We start from the raw sequence: 22798 nt of genomic DNA on the forward strand, positions 1-22798 counted from the left end.
TTCAGTTTCATATGTAAAAGTTATTGCATTTTGAAAATTTTGGCGAGTACGCCAACTTCGAGGCCTGGCCACACCCCTTTAAAATGCTGGAAAACTCAAAAAGTTTGATAAGTTTAGATCTCACATGCCTTATCTGCATACATGCCAAGTTTGAAGCCTATGGCTCACCGTCCCTAGGAGGAGTTCGCGAAAGTTCGACGTCAACAAAATTGAAAAAGTGCCAAAAATCGGCCTTTGAGCCGAAATGGCTGACTTCCTGTAGGTTTTAGAGCATACCCATATTGTAACTTTTTTCATGATTTGGTGAGATCTTTGCACCTGCCAAATTTCAAATCTCTGTGACTTACGGTTTTCCCCAACTCACGTGAGGGGGCGCTGTAGAGCCATTTGGCCACGCCCATTTTTGATTCCATTATCATACGTAAATTTCACTAGGGGGACAATTTACTGCGAAGTTTGGTGAGTTTTTGAACATGCTAAAGCCCCCAAAAAGCCGTTTCATTTAAGCGGAGAAAAAAAAAAAGAATAAACGATACAGGAACAATAGGCCTTCGCAGCGGTGAGCTGCTCGGGCCTAATTATCAGTAATAGTGCAGCAGATGTTACTGTTTCTTTATATGGTGGATTTATCAATTTGGTTTTTAAATAAATATGTTTTGTGCCCTAATCTGTCCTGAAAAGTTGTCTTGATTTGTTAAAAATGAATTGCCCTCTAGTATGTTTGAAAGCAGCTTAAACAAATTTGCATGTTTTTTTCTGGAGAATTTTAAATGATCCACCATGAATGTAGGCCAAACATACCCCATGGAGCCAAAGTCTGCAGAAATCAACATGCTCTTCATGTAGGTACACATGATAGGGACTTCAAGCCGGATTCTTGGGACCTCTACCCTTCCAGCTTCAGCAGTGTACGGATCCATGGCGTTAAACAGGGTCACGGATGCGGTATAAGTGGTTTCATTCTAGAAATTAAACAAAAATTGCATTCTTAAGCCCCTGTCACAGCTTGACGAGTTAGCCAGCGTATGCCTGATGTACGAGAAATCTGGCAAAAACGCTGGCTTATAAGTTATGAGCAGGCTGAAGTACGGTATGCTGAAACATGCTGGCACACATCGACATACGGAGAGTAGGTCTTGATGTATGCCAGCGTATGCCATACTTAGGCCATAATCTGATGGTTGACATACGTTAAGTGTAAGTTAACCATAGTCGGGGTGTCTAGCTTATCAAAATCTATGACTAACTTGTGCATAACTTATCAGGAACTTATCTCCAACGCATTTTAACGTATTTGACGTGTTCCAGTCGACCGCCGAACGTGTTTCTAATTTACAAATGGGGTTTGCAAAAGGAAACCGTAAGCTCTCCTCCAGACTTCCTCCCTATCATTGGGTGAGCGAGAAGGTGAGGAGGTTGATCCTCCCTGCAGTCACGCCCACGGCCAATATACTTTTTTTGGGTGGGTGGCAAACAGCAGCTAGGTTAATACCGCGATCAAAGACACATTTTTATGCAGGCTAGGCGCCTCCAGGTGCATTGCTGCCTCCAGCAGGACACTGGCTTGACATTTCATTGACATTATGCTGCCTTTCGTTGTGCATAAGTTAGGCTGTCATTGGACATACACTATATTGCCAAAAGTATTTGCTCACCTGCCTTGACTCACATATGAGCTTAAGTGACATCCCGTTCCTAATCCATAGGGTTCAATATGACGTCGGTCCACCCTTTGCAGCTAGAACAGCTTCAACTCTTCTGGGAAGGCTGTCCACAAGGTTTAGGAGTGTGTTTATGGGAATTTTTGACCATTCTTCCAGAAGCGCATTTGTGAGGTCGCACACTGATGTTGGACGAGAAGGCCTGGCTCTCAGTCTCCGCTCTAATTCATCCCAAAGGTGTTCTATCGGGTTGAGGTCAGGACTCTGTGCAGGCCAGTCAAGTTCATCCACACCAGACTCTGTCATCCATGTCTTTATGGACCTTGCTTTGTGCACTGGTGCACAGTCATGTTGGAAGAGGAAGGGGCCAGCTCCAAACTGTTCCCACAAAGTTGGGAGCATGGAATTGTCCAAAATGTCTTGGTATGCTGAAGCATTCAGAGTTCCTTTCACTGGAACTAAGGGGCCAAGCCCAGCTCCTGAAAAACAACCCCACACCATAATCCCCCCTCCACCAAACTTTACACTTGGCACAATGCAGTCAGACAAGTACCGTTCTCCTGGCAACCGCCAAACCCAGACCCGTCCATCAGATTGCCAGATGGAGAAGCGCGATTCGTCACTCCAGAGAACGCGTCTCCACTGCTCTAGAGTCCAGTGGCGGCGTGCTTTACACCACCGCATCCGACGCTTTGCATTGCACTTGGTGATGTATGGCTTGGATGCAGCTGCTCGACCATGGAAACCCATTCCATGAAGCTCTCTGCGCACTGTTCTTGAGCTAATCTGAAGGCCACATGAAGTTTGGAGGTCTGTAGTGATTGACTCTGCAGAAAGTTGGCGACCTCTTCGCACTATGCGCTTCAGCATCCGCTGACCCCGCTCCGTCAGTTTACGTGGCCTACCACTTCGTGGCTGAGTTGCTGTCGTTCCCAAACACTTCCATTTTCTTATAATACAGCTGACAGTTGACTGTGGAATATTTAGGAGCGAGGAAATTTCACGACTGGATTTGTTGCACAGGTGGCATCCTATCACAGTTCCACGCTGGAATTCACTGAGCTCCTGAGAGCGACCCATTCTTTCACAAATGTTTGTAAAAACAGTCTGCATGCCTAGGTGCTTGAATTTATACACCTGTGGCCATGGAAGTGATTGGAACACCTGATTCCAATAATTTGGATGGGTGAGCAAATACTTTTGGCAATATAGTGTATGCTCTGGACCCGTATGTATACGACCAAAACTGAATAAAATACATAGAAATTTCAGCGTATGTCAGCATTTTAGAAGATTCTGGGATGTCGGGCATACGCTGGCTAAATCGTCAAGGTGTGACAGGGGCTATAGGGTTTATCCAGTGTTCAGGTAAATGAGACTTACATGCACAAGCCTGGTATCACACTCATCCCACGCCACAGTCAGCTGGACATGGCTGGCATTGCCTCCGTTGACCCCACATCCTGCCATTCCCAAGTACAAAGCACCCTCCTGGATGTTTGCTCTCAACATAAAAGCCTTAGAAAGAGTCACAGTAATGGCAGCTACTCTGCACTGCACTGAAAGGGCTCCTGACAAAGAGTAATTAGCCAGTGATATCAGAGCAGAAGAAGGGGTTGTTAGCATCGTAGAAGAGGGGCTTCTGGTAGAGGTAGTTGAAGTGTTCGTTGTTGGAGCAACAGTGGAGATCACTTGGATAGGAGTTATGATGTCTGTTGTACTGATTGTAGATCCAGTAACAGCTGTTATGGGAGTGACAGTCATTGGATTGGTAGAAGGGATTGCTTGCATAGACGTAATTCTTGGGGTGTTGGTGAAAGCTGTAGAGGGGATTGCTGGTGGAACATTAACAACAGGAGTTGGGGCGATAACACTTGTTTGGACAGTAACTGCAGAGGCAGTGTAGACTGTCATCGATGGATCTGCTGTTGATGGGAAATTATCAGCTGCAGCTGTCAGGGTTTGTGTGTTAATGGGAGAAGCATTTGCACTAGTTAACAAGGTAGAGTTGGTAGTTATAGAGGTGGTAGTGGACTGAACAAAGGTTGGAACAGTTGTAAAGTGCATTCTAGTAGAAACTCCTGGTGCTGATGCTGAATCCACTGTATCATTTGCTGCAGAGGTCAGAAAGCATCCATGAGAAAACATGAAGATGTTCAAATATTATCAGTCATTAAATTTGTGAATTTTCCCACAATACTCCACCTTGACAGTTGTGTCCAGGTCTATCTGGGTTATTGTCTATTAATCCTTCATTGCATATGCAAGTGTAGGAGGCCCATGTGTTTATGCATGTAGCCCACTGAGAACAATCATTTTCTGCTGAGATGCATTCATCAGAATCTGTTAAAAAAAAATTATGCTTTGATCATTAAAACCCTGAGGAAGGAAGGAAGGAAGGAAGGAAGGAATGAAGGAAGGAAGGAAGGAAGGAAGGAAGGAAGGAAGGAAGGAAGGAAGGAAGGAAGGAAGGAAGGAAGGAAGGAAGGAAGGAAGGAAGGAAGGAAGGAAGGAAGGAAGGAAGGAAGGAAGGAAGGAAGGAAGGAAGAATACGTTATTAAGATGGAAATCCATTTTATATGCTTTATATGGTTTTTGTTCCTCTTAAATATTAGCGTGGCGCTTTTTAAAAGATAAAACAGTCATACCATGAATGCGTGTGTTATTTACATCCAGAATGAATCTGGAGCTGTTCATCAGGGAAAGCATGATGGCGGAGGACACATTGTCTGAGGCCTGGTCTGGATTTTGGTTGAAGATTATGGAGAAGTTCACCAGCACACTGCCTGGGGAGAAGCTTTGGATCTCAATCCTCACCTGACCTGAATCCACCATAGCTTTGAGCTCTGGAGCCAGAGACTGGTAGATCTGTTGGTAAGTTCAGAAACAGACAAAACGTTTCCATATAAAAGATGATGACTCATGCATTATATTTAAACGCACTTTAAAAGAGAACCTTTAAAAGTGCTAAATCAGGAATAAGAGTATTTCACTGTACAAGACGGACAAATTGTTAATTATAAACAATAACTCAGCTGTAGAAGTGGTTAGCAGCACCAAATTCTTGGGGGTACACGTCACAGACACCTTCAACTGGACTGTAAACACCACCTCACTGGTCAAAAGGGTACAAAAGTGCACTTCCTGTGGAGGATGAGGAGAGCCCATCTGCCCCCACCCATCCTCACCACCTTCTACAGAAGCACCATAGAGAGCGTTCTGAATATTTCATCCAAGCCCGTAACATCATTAATGACCCCTAACACCCCCACCATGGACTGTTCTCCCTGCTGCCCTCTGGGAAGAGGCTTTGCAGCATTTAATGTCAGTCCAGCAGATTCTGCAACAGCTTCTTCCCACCAGCATCATACAACTGAATGTTGAAAAAAAACTCTAAATCATGTCAGACTCTGCATCAAACTGACAACATCAAACCAAAACACTGCATATTTGCACCATATATATCTAATGCTCTGAACTTCCATATCAATGCGTTTTTTTTGCGCCATGTCTCTCCTTCAACACTGTTTACATTTGATCACTGCTGCACTTTATGGAATGGAAATGTTCTGAAAAGCTTTACTAAATGAAATTTCATTTTGTATACACTCTGTGTATACAAAATGACAATAAAGTTTGTCTAAGTCTAACTCTAACTGCAGGTAGAGTTAATCACAAGCATCTAAGATATGTTTGTTATTAAAATAACGCATTATTAATAATAATTTTTATGTAAAATTATTAATAATATTCACAATCAAATCCATATAACCACATAACATTTGATAGACCCGAGCTGGATTCTGCTTATTGACAGGTTTCCTATTGATCCTTCTGGTTGGTGATCAGTTTTCTGTTGGAAAATCCACCTAACTGATGAAGAGGGTTTATGACAGAACTTCAGCGGAAAACAGAAGACCGAGCAACACAACAGAAAGGGCAGGGAGAAGGTTTGCAGGGATGTGAACCTCCTAACATATTGCAGTCCACCTAAACCAACAGGCTGAGCAAGGAGAGCTGTAGTGAAGAGAGAACCGAGAGCAATTCTGGAGAGGATGAAGAGATCCACATCTCGGGTGACAGGACAGTCTTTGAAAGATGTTTGGAAGATGGCTAGAGATAAATACATGACGGTCCTAAAAGAAAAAAAAGAAAAAAACAGGGACCAGGGCAGCACAAGGACTTGATAATGAGCAGTAGTTAAAGGTATAGAGGTCGATCTTTCATTTCTGGGTGGATCATCTAAATAAGTGGTCCTCCTAATTGTCAATCATTCAGGTGAAATGTTTACGTAAGGCCATCCTACATGCTCATCACATTAGCGTTTTTCTGTGGTTGATTTACGGACAGTCATTGAAACTCACCTTTCTCACCGTGGCTCTTTAAAAATGGCCGAGGGTCATAAGAGAAAGTGTCTACGAAGTGTATGACAAGAAAAGAAAGGCCTCAGAAGAGGCAGATATATCCCAGAATGCTTTGTGCGGAGAGCTCTCCTCGCAAAGCATTATGGGATTTGCTGTCACAGCGGCCCGCTGTGGCCATAGGCTGCCCCTACCCGACAGCAGCGACTAATAACAAACATGGCGCAGGCACCGTGCGGTGGAGGAGGAGTTACGTAACAGCAGTGATCGTCTGTTCGAATGTTCAGTTAACTGGGTTCGCTATAAAGTTCATTATATAGTCCCCACTGTATGTGGACACAGTAAGATTGTATGAGCTATAAGAACAGCACATTTTAAACAGGGCATTCATGAGGAGAAATGGGGTTGTGCATGCTCTCACTCGCGCATTTTTTTAAAGTGGAGTACCTTTAGCATTCTCCAAGCCTAAGTTTACTAAAGCTCAAATTGAATTGTTTTCATTGAAACATTTCCATGTGTTAGAATGGTCTAGTCAAAGTCTAAACCTTAATGTAACTGAAGATTTGAAACAGATAAGATGGTGAGGCAGCATCCTCTCAGATTGAAGATCTGTTTTTGTTAAGCATAAACTTTTTCTTCAAAGCTGAAAGTCATGATACCTTTCTAACAGAGGTCATCTTCATCCCTCTGTAGGATCGTGCTCCATACTCATCTGGTCTTAAACTCAATAAAAACAACTAAGAAGGATGGAGAGGGAAATAAACAAAAAAGATGTTGCTTCTGAAAAGGCCAACTCCCCAACATGATGCATATTTCACCCCAGTATTCTAGAGCAACAGGTAAAAAGCTATTTGAAGTGACTGAATCGAATTATGGTGCTTCTGGCAGCTGAGATTTACTATCTAGATTAGGAGGGTTTTGGTAAATCTTTAGTTTTTGAAGAGCTGATTCACGCATGTATGAACTCAAATGCCAGGCTTAAGATAATACTCTCCTCATGCAAAAATGATTGATTCTAGTCTTGCAATTAGATCAGCAGTGTATTTCTCCTTCTCACCCTTTGTTGTTGATATACTGTTTTAAAAAAAAATAGGAACCCAACAACCTGCAAAGAAAACTTTGGTGATAGGATGTTTAAATAATCGTGACATTCACACTGATGATGTAAATTCCTGACAGGAAATACATATTTAAAGATGACATTTAAGCACACCTACCTCTTGTATAAACGTCACAGTTAGGTTTTTGTAGGCCTGGCTGCTGCTGTTTGTCAGGTCTTCGCTGAACTCGATGTTGGTAAGTCGTGTTGTGGCATCCAGAGTCTGAGCATCTACAACAAAAAGACTTCTTTGTCAGAGGAACTCATTTTTTCACGCTCACCAAAGACATTGAGGTTAAAACCCATCTAAATATCATTGCATAGAGATGTCCAAAAAGGACTGGGACAAACTGGATTGATTTAAAAGTTATGTTTCCATTCTTAGCCAACATCATAGCCTAAAATAATTACTTACTTTTCTAGCTTTCAAAGGCTTCCATTAGATTTCAATAAAAACATTTAATTGTTTGTATTTCAGGAGTCCATTATGCTGTTCTTACCAGTTTTGATCATTATATGGACAGAAGATCCTCTCCTTCCACAAGCACAAGGTGTCACAGTCACATTGTAGAGCACCCCAGGCTGTAGTCCTCTGATCTCTATCATCATCATGCTGGTTTCCCACATCTCACTGACCTCTGAAGATTTGCTTAAAGTGATCTGGAAAGTCAGGTTGATTTGAACAGTGGTTGACCAGCAGACAGACACGGAGGTTCCAGTGACGTTGGCCGAGCACAGACCTCTGATGCGTGGAGGACCTGGTGTGGGGTTTATTGAAAGAGAGAATGTAGGTGGTAAGCTTCTATGCTTATCTTTTATACATATATATTTTTTTAAAATATAAGGTAATCAGATGAGTAGATTGCTTTACTCATCAAGTGGAAACAATAAATACACCACCAGTGTTGGGCACGTTACTTTGAAAAAGTAATTAGTTATAGTTACTAGTTACTTCTACCAAAAAGTAACTGAGTTACTAACTGAGTTACTCCACAATAAAAGTAACTAGTTACTAGTAAAAGTAACTATTGCGTTACTTTTGCGTTTCTCGCCCCCGTAACCCTCACCACCCAGCCCCCACCTTCTCGCCGTGTGTTTCCAAAGCCAGCTGAATAGAGCGGACGACAAAGACAAGAACCTGCAGAGAGTTAAGCATTTATTGCAACTCAACGTAAATGACATCAGGGGGGAACGCCATGTGAAGTTTTATAACAGGACATTCAGATCTGGTGAGTATATGAACTTAATAACTGGGGATGTCTCATTCTGAAATCCTGTGTGTTTGGGTTGTTATAGATACTGCAACATCTATCTATCCATCTATCTATCTAGATTCTAGATGTATACTCTGTGTGTGACATAAAATTTGGATCTCCATCCCTGCCACAAAGGCCATCAAATAATGTTTAAAATAAAAAATACAGTAGGTTGAAAAGGCAGAGTATCCATCCATCCATCCATCCATCCATCCATCCATCCATCCATCCATCCATCCATCCATCCAGATTTCTCCCTTTCTCGATATAGGGTAATGATCGTTCACGCTCTCCATAGTTCTCCTGTGGCGCGAAGCGCTCGCGAAGCGCTCGCGAAGCTGCGTGAAGCTGACAACCCACCCACGTCAAAAAACTCTGCAAATAGACTGAATGGTTAGTGCAACGTTAGTGCAGATTTGTGCAGAAAAAATATTGTTTGTTCTACTTTTGTTTAAGAGATATTAAAGATTACTTTTTAGGTCATCCAGAGGTCACCATCCCCCCATTAAATTCCAATTTGAACCAAAATGGTCTCCTTTTTTAGTGCTTCGTTTGTGCTGATTTGTGCAGTTAAACGGTCATTTGTGCTATTTTAGTTTTTTAAGATATAATCATTTAAATTTTTGGCTGATGACGTCACCATCCCCCCATCAAGCTCCGATTTGATCCAAAGTGGTCTCTTTTTTTAGTGCTTCGTTTGTGCTGATTTGTGCCGTAAAACCAACATTTGTGCTGCTTTACTTTTTAAGATATAATCATTTAAATTTTTGGCTGATGACGTCACCATCCCCCCATCAAAAGTAAAGCAGCACAAATGTTGGTTTTAACGGCACAAATCAGCACAAACGAAGCACTAAAAAAGGAGACCACTTTGGATCAAATCAGAGCTTGATGGGGGGATGGTGATGTCATCAGCCAAAAATTCAAATGATTATATCTTAAAAACTAAAAACTAAAAACTTAAAAACTAAACCAAGGTAACAGCGTTAGTAACACCGTTACTTTCAACGCCGTTAGTCCCATCTCTGTACACCAATATGATTATTTCAACATATTGTTTGGTCATGTAGTTATTTGTAAAAATACGTCAATCCATATCAGTACATTAATTGATTAACGATCCAATTAGTTCAATGCAAAATGAAAACATCTCCTTATATTGCCCTATTTTGAAATGTAGATGAACGTGTTGACAGGGCAGACTTTATCGCACCGTATACATGATTTTACATGGACATGTAAAAGGAAGTGAAAGGAAATCCTACTACAACAGAAATGTGATATCAGCAAATATTGTATTGTTAGGATAATTATCCCTGATGATGTCCGAGTTTATTACACCCTGATATTCCCTGCCTGTTGTGTTTCAGAACTGATGTTTTCGCCAGAAGTTTATCTAATTAGGACAGTTCCTCTGTCAGGATTTGCAGTTATCATCATTCTGTGGCAAAGTTTTGGGAATGGAATGAGAGCGGCGTCCTTGAGCTAAGAACAAAGGGTAACATTTTGATAAGGCTGGAGCCATGGATGTTTCTTTATATGCAAACCTGTATGTATTGATGTAATGATGTGGCAGACTGGTGATGTATAAAATGCTCCACGGTTTATTGGGGCCACTTCCTGAGAAGTTAGACCTGTTGGTAAGCAGCTGCCTTCTGTAACTCTAAGCAACTTCTCTGATCTAAGTGAGATTACAATTTCTATCAAAATCTGTTGTCATGTCTCCTGGTTATTTGATACATATTTATAATGCAGTGTTATTTAAAGAGTTGGTGGCGAGTGGTCTCTTTTCAGAAAAAAAAGAACTGTAGAGAGAAACCTTCAAGATGTAAATACAGAACTTTACTTTAATGGTATCTTCAACCAAACAACCCAATCCAACATTGTATCATGATAAAGGTGGTGATTTACACCCTTAATAATCAGCGTCTTCCTTTTTATCGAAGTTTGGCTTGTTTTTTATAACAAAGCTGTGTTCCTGCTTGATTAGTAGTTACAAAAAGTCATCTCACATATATTGCATATGTACTGCTTATGATGATGTGATGTTGGTACTTTTCATGTGTACTTGGATAAGTGATGTAAAGTTTACAGTTAGTCTCTGCGTCAGGAGGCAGTCCATACCTTCGCTGTGATTTTTACTTTATTTTGCTTGCCTAATCATCTAATAAAGCTTTAGTGCTCTAAACTCAGTCTATTAGTGCTTCCAACGACTCAGCTACTAACTCACTGAAGTATTAGACAATGATTCCCAATTTATACTACCTTGGCTTAGCATTTCTAGATATGAAATAATATTACTCATTCAATGCATTTCCCTAGAGTTTCAGGTTTGCAGCAGTGGTGCATATTTTGTAGTGTCTGAAAGGTATGCTGTTCATGCCACTAAACTGTGTCCAAAATTTCTGTCAGCCTCAATTGGCTGAGAACCAGTTGGGAATCTTACAAATTTAAAGCGTTAGCTACTAACTTGGTTGATTTTGGCTCCCCCTAGTGAATAAAAGCTGTATTGTTTTCCTTAAAGGGATAGTTCGGGATTTTTGACATGAATCTGTATGGCATCCCCATCACCAGTGTCATGCAATCACACTGACTTACCCCTGGCAGCATCCTGTGAGCAGAGTTCTCGTCCAGCTTTGGTCAAGCCGAAAGTAGTCCGGCAGGTTTGCTAGACCCAGCGAAATAAAACGTTTCTCTTCCCAAAACATTATGTGTTCAAAAGAGTGATATTTTTGCATCCCAAAAACATTGTAGTGGAAAAAGTCACACGTCGTTATCACTTGGTCCAATTTTCTCTCTGTTCGTATCAGTGCGCGCGACACCATGACCTGACAGCTAGGGCCTACTAACCTGACAACAGCCAGATGCATGTCTCGCTCCGCCTAGGCATGCATCTGGCTGTTGTCAGGTTAAGGGCCTACCTGTTTGATTCGCGATTGTTTACTACTGGGGAAGATGTCTGACTACGAGAGCGACGAGGAAAACATCGACTTCCACTTAGAGCCAAAGGGATATCTTTATGAACCCGAGTACACTGACGATGAACTTCGACAAATGGAGTTAGATCGGGCAGAAAGAGAGAGGGTGGACAGAGAAGTGATGGAAGCTGAAGCCGGAGCCGCAGGAGCCTCAGCTGGAGCTGCAATATCCAGGGTGGCCGACATATCATGGTGCACTTGTTTCAAGTGCGAATTAATGCAGACAGAGGTGGAATGCTACTGTTGCCACGAGTGGGATTTAGTAATGCCCGAGATACAGAACCTTTCCATTGATGAGGATGTCGGAGTTGCAGCAGCTGCTGTCTGCATCACAAACAACAGCGACTTCCCTGCCCTCCTCAAAGTTGAGCTTGCTGTCAGAATGACGGCGCGCACTGATACGAACAGAGAGAAAAATGGGACCAAGTGATAACGACGTGTGACTTTTTCCACTACAATGTTTTTGGGATGCAAAAATATCACTCTTTTGAACACATAATGTTTTGGGAAGAAAAACGTTTTATTTCGCTGGGTCTAGCAAACCTGCCGGACTACTTTCGGCTTGACCAAAGCTGGACGAGAACTCTGCTCACAGGATGCTGCCAGGGGTAAGTCAGTGTGATTGCATGACACTGGTGATGGGGATGCCATACAGATTCATGTCAAAAATCCCGAACTATCCCTTTAAGGAAGACAACATTTCCCATGAGGAGCAGCATGGTAAAAAACAACAGTGGTAAAATCCTGATCTCCAGGTCACCTGTTGTTGGATTGAACTGCATGTCTGTTTCTAGTGGCTGTGTGAATTAGGTAATATAATATAACATAATAATTAGGAAATAAGGTAATAAATCTAACTGAAGAAACAATTTCATATGATGAAGTTGAAAATAAGATTAGACTCATCAGCGACTGATGTATTGATAGGTTTAGAGCCTTGAAACACATAAATATAATGTTCTGTTCGATAGTTTCACAGTAAATACATGTATAGATCCCAGCAAGAACAAGCCTGCACAATTTGCACAAATATACAGACCGTCAGGGATCAACTTCTGTCTTTATAACGAATGGGGAAATGAGGAAGTGACGTATGCCGTAAAGCAGTCTGCACATTTGTAGCTGTTTTGTGTGTCCTGGTTATGCAACCCTCCTCATAGTTGCTTAGTGTCAGTGAAAGCAGCACAGACCTCCTCAGGCCATGATAGAGGTGTCATTCAACTAGTTGCAAGCCCATGTATAATCACAAAAGTTATGGAAATATTTTATGAAGGTTGAAAAGTTACTTAGTGTTGGGTTCATACCTGGAAAGGAGAAAATTGAGTTTTAATTACCAAGAGTCACACACACACATCTTCATATTTAAATGAAACAGAAAGAAGATACACTTGCATTGTGTAACTTCATAAAGCATGCTCCGTGATGCCAGACCAGTAAGTTAGTCAGGCTATAAATATCTAACAATGGAACTAGGTTTGAAACTCTTGGCAAATAACTCTAAACTGCATTCTCACGACACAAAGATAGTTTAGAAAAACAATGTTTTCTTTGCTGCAGCCGCTGGTAACCAGATGTACCGGCTAAACCAGTTTGCAATTTTGAGGTCTCTTGTCTTCCCCTCCTCATGTTAACCTCAAAGCTATGTTCTTTTGTTCAATGTGTTTGATGGAGTGGAAAAGCACTGCTGCATTCCTCAAAAAAACAAAAACAAATGTCACACTGAAAAAACAATATAGAAATAAGTAAAAATATCTTAAATGAAGTGTATTTATCCTTAATTTAGTAGGTAAATAAGATGATTTTGACAATTGAATTCGTTTTTTTACTCTTAAAATAAGATATTTAGAAAAAAATGTGCTTGTAATAAGACAGGGCAATGCTTTTACTTATTTTAAATGTATACTGTCTTGTTCCATTGGCAAACTATCTCAGTTACATCCTCCATTTAAGACAAAATGCACTTAATTTAAGAAAAAATTACTTTTTCAGATTTCAATTTTGTGCAGTGCAGCTTTCTCCAGCTTTGGGATGCGTGAAACATCCTTTTAATGTTTAGATTAATTTTGTCATTCACTCTAAGGCCAAAGACTGACAGCCTATTGGGGATTAATTTCCTAGTTTATCCACTTTACTCGCTTTTCAGTGGGTAAGGGTGTTTCCTTTGTCAGAGCTATGTAAGATGTGAAGCTGAAAAGTGTCAGAAAAAATTTCCGTGGAACAAATCAAGCCAATTAATTCAATGCAATGTAGCCTCAGGTTAATACCTATATAATATATTCCTTTTATATTACATTATAAGATGCATGTGCTATTTCTAAGATTTTTTAAATATTATTTATAAGAATGAGCTCTCCAAAGCCTCTCAACCAAGGTTTTGTAACACAATGAAATGTTAAAATAATTAAAAACAATTTAGTAAAAATGAAAAAAAAAACTTCAGCTTCAATATTTCGTCAGTATTCAGTATTTAAAGCTTAAACTGTTCTCTTATGAAGTCATTCTTTTGTTGATTCTGATGCACATTTGATCTCTAATTTCTACAATGAAAATTCAACAAACAAACTCAACTTAAAATAATAAAAAGTTAAAACAGATTATCATTGGGTTTCACCATGGGTATGCTTTTCTTTAAGCATTGTTATATATCTATTAGAAACTCTGCTCACCCTGAAAGGGGATTTGCAGGAACAACAAATTATATTTTCATAAGTTTGGTAACAGTTTGGATAGGCATTGTGTAAATTATTCCTGAAGCAGGTGCAGGTAGTTGTAGGAAGATGATGTAATTTTTAGCAGAGTGTAAGATGGATTAAAATAGAGACTAGAACTTGAGTGAGCTGAAGGTTTGAATAAAAAAACAGAGTGTCTGTGGAGCACAGACAGAGGGTCAGCTGTGTTATGGAAGAATCCTGCAAGTAACAATGAAAAACTAGGGGATTCATAGCAAAAATTTGGGGTTTATTTATAAAACATGGCGTAGTGTTCATGCTTAAAGTTTTCCTACACTCTAAAATAAAAAACGCAGACTCATAAAATCACCTACAACAACCTTTCTCGATTACCTCTGCCTTTGCTTACAAGATTTAATTTCATGTTATAACCTCTAAAAGCCTATCTTACAAATGACTTCATGAATTTTAACATGTATTTTAAGAAACCAGCTGATAAATTATGTTTTATGGCTTATAATGGCAACCACTGAGAAAGGAACAATGAAACCTATTATGCAGATTATGCAAACCACATACCTGTACCCTAATTTGAATGTTAAGAGCATTTGTCAGAAACCCCTCTTGAAACACTAAACTGTGGTTAATCCTTTAACCGCCTTGTCAACCCCAACCAGTATTCTGCTGTTCAAATGGTCAACCGTTTGGTTTACCAGGCAGTTAAAGGGTTGGCTCTAACAGAATTGACAAAGACTCCTGGATATGTGTCAAAATGTCTTTAAAAAACTGAGCAAAAATCCTATTCCAATCTAAGCTTGTTGTGGACAGAAAGTCTAATGGAAGTGGAAAAGGTGACAAGAAAGGATGGACAAACAAAAGAGATCCTTGTTGGCTTAAACAGATGATCAGTCACAGAAAATTCAAGAATCTCAAGATTCAGAAAGATTCAGCTTTAAAAAAAACACTACATTCAGACACATCGAGAAGATGGGCTTCAACTATTGGGTTCCCTGGGTCAACCAACTTCTGGAAATGAGTTAACTTAATACAAGTGAGGAACAGAACGCAAGCTGCATGATGTCAAGTGTTAAATGTCCACAGTCAATCATGATTTAGGCTGCAATGTCTAGTTGGTAAACTCTGCTTTTGTAATTCCAAATATTGACAGCAGTTTACCAGAATATTTTAATGGATTTCATGATTCCTTCTACTGAGGAACGGTATGTAGATATGGCACCTGCCCATATCGACAAAAACACCAAAACCTGGTTTGATGCTCATACCATCACACTGCTTTGCTGGCCAACCAACTCACAAGGCATAAATCGCAGAATTAACCTTTGGGGTATTCTAAGGAGAGAATAGTGAGTGGCGACAATAAAGAGGAACTGACAGCAAGCATCAAGGAATTTAGGGCTTCCATAACTCCCAGGGCAAGGCTGATTGCCTTGTTTGCCTCAATGGCATGTCACAATGAGGCAGTGATTAAGGCAAAGGGGTTTCCCAACTGAGAATTGAAGATCGACATATCATTTTGAAAGTAAAATATTTTGAGTGATTTAATGTGATCATACTTTTTTCCTTCTTTCTGAAAAAACTGAGATCCATCCCTCCATCCATCCATTTCCTAGCACACTTATCCCAAGTGGGGTTGCCTGGGGTGCTGGTGCCTATCTCCAGCAGTCAATAGGCGAGAGGCGGGGTACAGCCTGGACAGGTCCATCGCAGGGCCAAAAACTGAGATGTAAATGGTAATTTCTTGAAAGTATTCTAATGTTTTGAATCATTGTTTTCTTATGTATTTTGAGCTGGAAATCCTTGTTATTGAGATAATTTATATTTTGGGCCCAAAACCTATTATCTCCGAAAGTTGGACTTTTTGATTAGAATACAATTCCATTAGATGGAATTTTCTTGAAAAGGGTCTGAAGATCCAAAAGTATTTCTCTAAGGTGTTAAAATCGGCATATTAACCAGTCATCATCATGGGCCAGGAAATCTTGCTAATCCCTAAAAATACATTTCCTCCCAATTCACTCATTTACAAAGTCCTCCAGCAGTGCCAGTGCATCCATCACTTATCATTATTAAGTGTCACAGATATATTCAATGTTTACAGCAATCACTGCGATTGGCTCACACTTTGTTACAATTTATGCATAACATGTAGTACACAGACATTACCATGATGATTATCAGGGAGATGAATGTGATGATGGGAAAATGTTGAAATAAAGATAAGTTTGCTTATAGGGCTATTAGTTAGGTCCTTATGTATAGTTATGACTGACCAGTGCAAGCATTAAAAAAACTGCCCTTTTGAACACTTATGATAAAGTCACTCTATGATTAAAGTGTGATATGGAGTATAATTAAAAGTCTGATAAGAATCAAGACACAATTTCCCATTTCCTTCTCTGTGCTGCCATTTCCCCCATCTCCAAAAAGAGCACACATGGATTAGACTTTGTGTGAGGGGTCGCACATCCATCCATCCATCCATCCATCCATCCATCCATCCATCCATCCATCCATCCATCCATCCATCCATCCATCTGTCCGTCCATCCATCTTCTTCCGTTTATCCAAGGTCAGGATCCCAACTCTGATCCGTCCCACACCTGCTCTATTACACTACCACACACATAGGATCTTGGGGAAGATCATCACCAGGGTTGGGTCCTCCTGTGCTGGTGGCCTATGCCACAGTTTAAATCTACTCCCTGGCAAATATTATTTCCAAGGCAGACATATGTGGGGCATCAGGGTGGGCATGTTAGGGACAGTTGAGATGGGTTGGCCTTATTGGCTTTGCTTCCAATGCTCACAGCCACATGGGCTGATAAAGGCTGATACTCAGAAACCAGGTAGTCTGCATGTGTGTTACAGTGAATGCAAATGTGCTGGTTTCAAGTGCCCAGTGGGACCTCAGCAGTATGGACTCTAGGTTCACGCACCTCAAGATTTGGGACCCTTTGGGGTTAGCTTTGTGGGGTTGGGCTCAAGGTGCTCTTGTCTACCCTTATCTGGTGGATGCGGCCATCCCTATGTCTACCCTCCTTGTGCCCCTGTGATCTGGAGTTCCTTTGGATATCTGGGGCTTGCATCGCCTCTTTTTCTATCCTGGGCCCTGTAGGTCAAATCTGGGGCTGCCCACACCTGCTATTGAGCATATTTTCCTTCTGAAGAAGCTTTGTAAATCCTTTTTAAATGTGCATACCCATGCATAAATACCATGGGTGTTTGGTTCCAGTTTTTTAAGGATACACACTAATTTTTAATATTAAGCTGCAGCTACAGATACATACCACCATGAATTATAATGACACATGGATATCAAAGGGATGCCAGCTGCTCTGGAAGCTTTTCTTATGTGTTCCTTGGTTGCCTGTTGACTTCTTCTTGCTCTTGTTATGTTATCCGTTTTCTGTCCGTCTTTTCATGCACTCTTTCCTGTCTCTATCTCTTTCTCCTTAAATTTTAACCCCTCTTTCTTTCTCACCTTCCTTTCTTTCTCTGTGTCTGTTGTATTCGATTTTACACCCTAAATCATTGTAGATTAAGTTTCATACAGAAGTACCATGCAAAACCTTATGGCAACAGTCATGACGATCTGCTTGTGAAAGCAAATCTGTAGTGCTCTCATCTAGTTCTGGGACACCTCTTCCCAGAGCTGTATTAGCAAAACAGAAAAAGTAAATGTAGCAAACACCCAAACACCTAAGAGATTTTTACCAGATTTGGTCTTGGCAAATTGGAAAGCTTCTTGTAGGTGTGATAACTAAAAATGAGAACCATAGATATTACATATAGATATGTTCCTTGCACCTTATCTAACTCAAACAGGTTTTAATGCAAAAAAAAACAGAAAGGGGACAGACTTGCTGAAAGTTATATTATCTTGTCTTGACCACAGTACTTTTCTATTTGGACCAACAAATACTATGTTTTTCTGAATTAGCTTGGGATGAAAGTCCAGTATTTCTTACGACATGTGGGTGCTGGTGGAGGTGAGGCTGCAGCTGAACTCATGCTGTTAACCGGTGCTGAACTTGTCCCCAGTGAAGCATGTGATGAATTATAAGTGACAGAACTTGTGTTAGTCAGAGCTGCAGTCACACTGGCCTCAGAAGAGCTGAAGCTTCCCATGGTGCCATTCCCTGAAGGATGCAGTGTGCTGGAAAAGGTTGCGTTCACAGGTGGGGGCTCAGTGGAGGTATGCACCACGGTGTCCCCTAGAGGCAAAAAAACAAAACAAAACAAAGACATGTTGAATGAAATGCTCTGAGCAAAACTTTATGTGGGAATTAATGGGATTTTTTGTTTTGCTTTCTGTTTAAAAGTTGAATTGCCACAAACAAAAAATGCCAAAACTGTCATGTTTGTTAAAGTATGGGATTTGGGCCTTTCCCATCTGAGGGAAGTAGTTTATAACCTGCTGTTAAATTATGCATATTTTTTATATTTTTTTTTGTCACAGAATGTACTTTCATGTGACCTTATTAGTTTTGCAATTTGAAAAATACCATTTGTCTTTGTTATTTCTTTCACTGGTGCTTTCCCCTCCCTCTGTCCGTCCCTCATTTATTTGCATAATATCTGTCTGCAGTGGTGCAAAAGTACTTGTATCCCTTGACTTTTACACATTTTATTAAGACACTACCACAAATGTAATTTTAAGTCATATTTAAATTGTAATTAAGATGAAACCAACAAAAGGTAGTACATACGTTTGAAATTAAAGTAAAATAATATTCTGATGCTATAAACTTTCATTTTTGCTAATTAAACTAAGTAGGGAGTCAATACTTTATAGCTTTCTCTGCTGTTACAGCTGCAGATCTTTTAAGGTGTCTGTCTACCAGCCTTGCACGATTTCGGGAACATTGTATCCAATTTAACTTTGAAACAATCAGTCAGACTAGATGGAGACTATAAAGATAGATTTTTTATTCTTAACTCAGATTTTTTTTTATTAAATTCAGATCTGTTGTTGTCTTGATGGAAAGTAAAACTTTCCTCTAGTCCTAAAAGTAAAAATAAGCATTTCTTCTGCATGGTGCTGCCATCACTGCAGGGAGAGAGGGTTCAGTCTGATGTACACTTTAGATTTATGGTTAATATTGTATTTTTCATTAGAGCCAAACTGTAAGATTTTGGTCTCATCTGTCTGTTTGTTTCTTCAACGCTTATGCACCAGTTTCTCTTTACTGCATTGTATAAAATTCAGTTAAATACACTATAGTTTGAGAATCTGACAGGAAAAAAGTTGAAGTTCAAGGGCTACTTTTTTTGTTTTTTTCCCCCTAACTGCACTCTATGAGAAATGTAAATTAGTAAGTTTTAATGTATTTAAAACGAGGGGACCAGAGGGTGTGTTCCAACTACAGAGGAATCACACTCTTAAGCCTCCCTGGTAAGGTCTATTCTGGGGTTCGGGAAAGGAGGGTCCGTCGGATAGTCGAATCTCAGATTCAGGAGGAGCAGTGTGGTTTTCATCCTGACCGTGCAACACTGGATCAGCTCTACATCCTCAGCAGGATCCTGGAGGGTGAGTTTCTCAAGAAGTTTACATGTGTTTTGTGGCTCTGGAGACGGCATTCGACCGTGTCCTGCGGGGGGTGCTCTGGAAGTACCAGGCCCTTTAATAAAGGCTGCTAGGTCTCTGTACGGCCGGTGTCAGAGCCTGGTCCACATTGCCAGCAGTAAGGCAGTTTCTGGTTAGAGTTGGACTCTAACTCTCACTAAGTTGGACTCTAACTCTCACTAACTCTGCTCATAACTTTTTTGGGTCATGACCGAAAGAATGAGATCCCGAATACAAGCGGCTGAATAGAGTTTTCTCCGTCGTGTGTCTAGACTCTCGCTTAGAGATAGGGTGAGGAGCTCAGTCATCCAGGAAGGTGAAGAAGGTGAGAGCAGAACAAACACCAAAGGCTGCAGACATAGGCTGAACCTATTTAGAAACTTATGAAAGCATTTGAGGGAAATTGTTAAGGGTGCGCCTAATGCCAAGAAACAATTAATTAACATTTGGTATAGATCAAGATCATGTGCATGTTTCAGCCCTAGGTGTAAGTCAAAATATGAGGCATTCGATCGTGTCCTGCGGGGGGTGCTCTGGAAGTACCAGGCCCTTTAATAAAGGCTGTTATGTCTCTGTACGGCCGGTGTCAGAGCCTGGTCCACATTGCCAGCAGTAAGGCAGTTTCTGGTTAGAGTTGGACTCTAACTCTCACTAACTCTGCTCATAACTTTTTTGGACAGAATTTCTAGGCACAGCCAAGGTGTTGAGGGGATCTGTTTTGGTGGCCTCTGTTATTCGTGGATGACGTAGTTCTGTTGTCTTCATCACGGGTTGATCTACAGCTCTCAATGGAGCTGTTCGAAGCCGAGTGTGAAACAGCTGGGATGAGGATCAGAGTCCCCAAATCTGAGACTATGGTGTTGGGCCAGAAAAGGGTAGAGTGCCTTGTTCGGGTTGGGGAGGATGTACTGCCCCTAATAGAGGAGTTTAAGTATCTTGTTCACGAATGAGGCATCTGGTGGGAAGAAGGCCCTGTACCAGTCCGTTGTAGTGAAAAAAGAGTCAAAGGTCTCAATTAACCGGACGATCAATGTTCCATCATTTATAGCCATGAGCTTTGGGTCAAGACCGAAAGAATGAGATCCCGGATACAATGAATAGAGTTTTCTCCGTCGTGTGTCTAGACTCTCGCTTAGAGATAGGGTGAGGAGCTCGGTCATCCAGGAAGGTGAAGAAGGTGAGAGCAGAACAAACACCAAAGGCTGCAGACATACGCTGAACCTATTTAGAAACTTATGAAAGCATTTGAGGGAAATTGTTAAGGGTGCGCCTAATGCCAAGAAACAATTAATTAACATTTGGTAATGATCAAGATCATGTGCGTGTTTCAGCCCTAGGTGTAAGTCAAAATTTGAGGCAAAATGTGCTGCTTGTCTTTGCACTTTGGCCTAAATCCCATGCATGTTGCATGAGAAATATTATCCTGGCAAACAAATTCTCCTGAACTGTGGACCTCAACAGCTTGGCTGCATCTCAGATTAATGCTCTCCTGGTCCAGTCTGTCTATTAACCTAGATGCCAATGTCTTCATAGGTTTTCAGATGTTGCACACACCTTCCACCCTCCCATGATTGGCTGAATCGACCCCCATGTGATTTTCAAAGCCTTAAAAGTGTCCCCAACATTCTGTCCAACTTGTCTGCTGTGTTCCTTAGTCTTCACCAAGCTGTTTGTTCTCTAACGAACCTCACACCCTTCACAGAACAGCTGCATACAGACTCAGATTCAATTAGCATACAGGTGGACTCTGTTTACTAATTAGGAAACCTCTAAAAGAGCAATATGACAGAATTTTTACAAGTAAAATTTCCCTTTTCGGTTATTATCATGGCCAACATTTTATGGGTCTATCACATTAAATCTAATCTGACTATATAAGGTCAAAGAACAAAATACTAAGATAATTGTAAAGGGGAATGAATGGTATTTAAAGCAACTTTAGAGACAGATAAAAAACAACAACAAATGTTCCCTCTGATCTTCTTAACATTAAATCTCTTTACTTATATTTTATTTATTATAAAACATTTTTTTAGATACAAGTAGCAATCACCCGCTATGATGACCTCAGTTTTTCTAATTCTTAGTATTTTCTCTATCGGTGTAGAATATGATTTATCTCTCCTTATCCACCTCATTGCTATAAAAAGCGTTGCTAACAGGTTATCCCGCAGGTTTCAGAAGTTTTCCTGTTTCAACATGTTCATTTATAAGGAATCTGTTATCTCCACTGCATTAGTCATCAGACTCTAACAAGGTCTGTCACCTGCAGAAAATTTGTTTCGTTTTTTGACAAATCTTTATGTCGCCTCAAGTCTTTCTTTATTTTTCAGCTCTTATCTTTTAATTCTATTATCTAGAATCTGTTTCATCTACATTGAAATATCTATATTCTATACCTTTTTGCCCTCCTGTCACCTGGACTATAGCCCCACTCTGGGCTCTGACACATTTATCTACATCAGGTACTTTCAAAAACCAAGAGAAAGTGAAACGTTTTGAGTAATAACCATTAGTGTCAAACAGAAACTTTGGAATTAATCTTTTTCTGAGTACCAATTAAATATTTCCAGTACTGTTTGGGACTTTCCTGTGTCTGATGCTGGAAAGCCCCCCTTATACAATAACAACAACTCAGTGCAGAAGTCATCTTAAGGCCCATTACAGAAAAAAATATAAGCTCAAGTTAAAGAAACATCAGTTTTATATTTGTCCAACCAGAATAGATTATTAGAGAGGATATTCGTCCATAGAGTTGCAATTATTAGATACAGTCTAGGATGCCTTGTGTCCTGTAGAAATTATTCAATCCACCAAATCGTTAGAACTTGGAAAGTAAAATAAAAGTCTGATTTCCATTTATATTCAGCCTCCCTGAGACTAAATCCGCAGTTTATATAGTTGCAGAAGCAGCTCCTGCCACTGTTACAACTGCAAGCATTTAAGTACCGTTCGTCTCTACTAGCTCTGCACATCAAGACACTGAACCTCCACCAATTTGTATTTTTAAAATCAGGGAAAAGCTGATGTAGTTCTTCCTGGAAGGACTGCTGTACAATCATAGATATTTAGTTCATTTAGATAAATATTTTATAAATATTTAGTTCTGCTAGATGGGAGATTCTCTGTAGTGTGTCTGGGCTCTCCCTTAGAGATAGGGTGAGGAGCTCCGTCATCCGGGCAGGAC

General features: G+C 40.5%; 1 protein-coding gene across 2 annotated transcripts in view; it reads right to left on the reverse strand.

Moving 5' to 3' along the window:
* Window positions 1–22798, reverse strand: part of umodl1 (uromodulin-like 1) — a 42398-nt gene that overhangs the window by 8383 nt on the left and 11217 nt on the right. For both annotated transcript variants that reach the window (XM_038298926.1, XM_038298919.1), the window contains 7 exons: window positions 18014–18259; window positions 7622–7879; window positions 7240–7352; window positions 4310–4529; window positions 3867–4004; window positions 3045–3775; window positions 802–962 (listed from right to left, as the gene is read on the reverse strand). In XM_038298926.1, the coding sequence (XP_038154854.1) occupies window positions 802–962; window positions 3045–3775; window positions 3867–4004; window positions 4310–4529; window positions 7240–7352; window positions 7622–7879; window positions 18014–18259 (1867 nt within the window). The remainder of the gene's footprint in view (window positions 1–801; window positions 963–3044; window positions 3776–3866; window positions 4005–4309; window positions 4530–7239; window positions 7353–7621; window positions 7880–18013; window positions 18260–22798) is intronic.

Source organism: Cyprinodon tularosa, unplaced genomic scaffold (genome assembly GCF_016077235.1).
Source record: "Cyprinodon tularosa strain WSP-4 unplaced genomic scaffold, ASM1607723v1 ctg1115, whole genome shotgun sequence".
Taxonomy (NCBI): domain Eukaryota; kingdom Metazoa; phylum Chordata; class Actinopteri; order Cyprinodontiformes; family Cyprinodontidae; genus Cyprinodon; species Cyprinodon tularosa.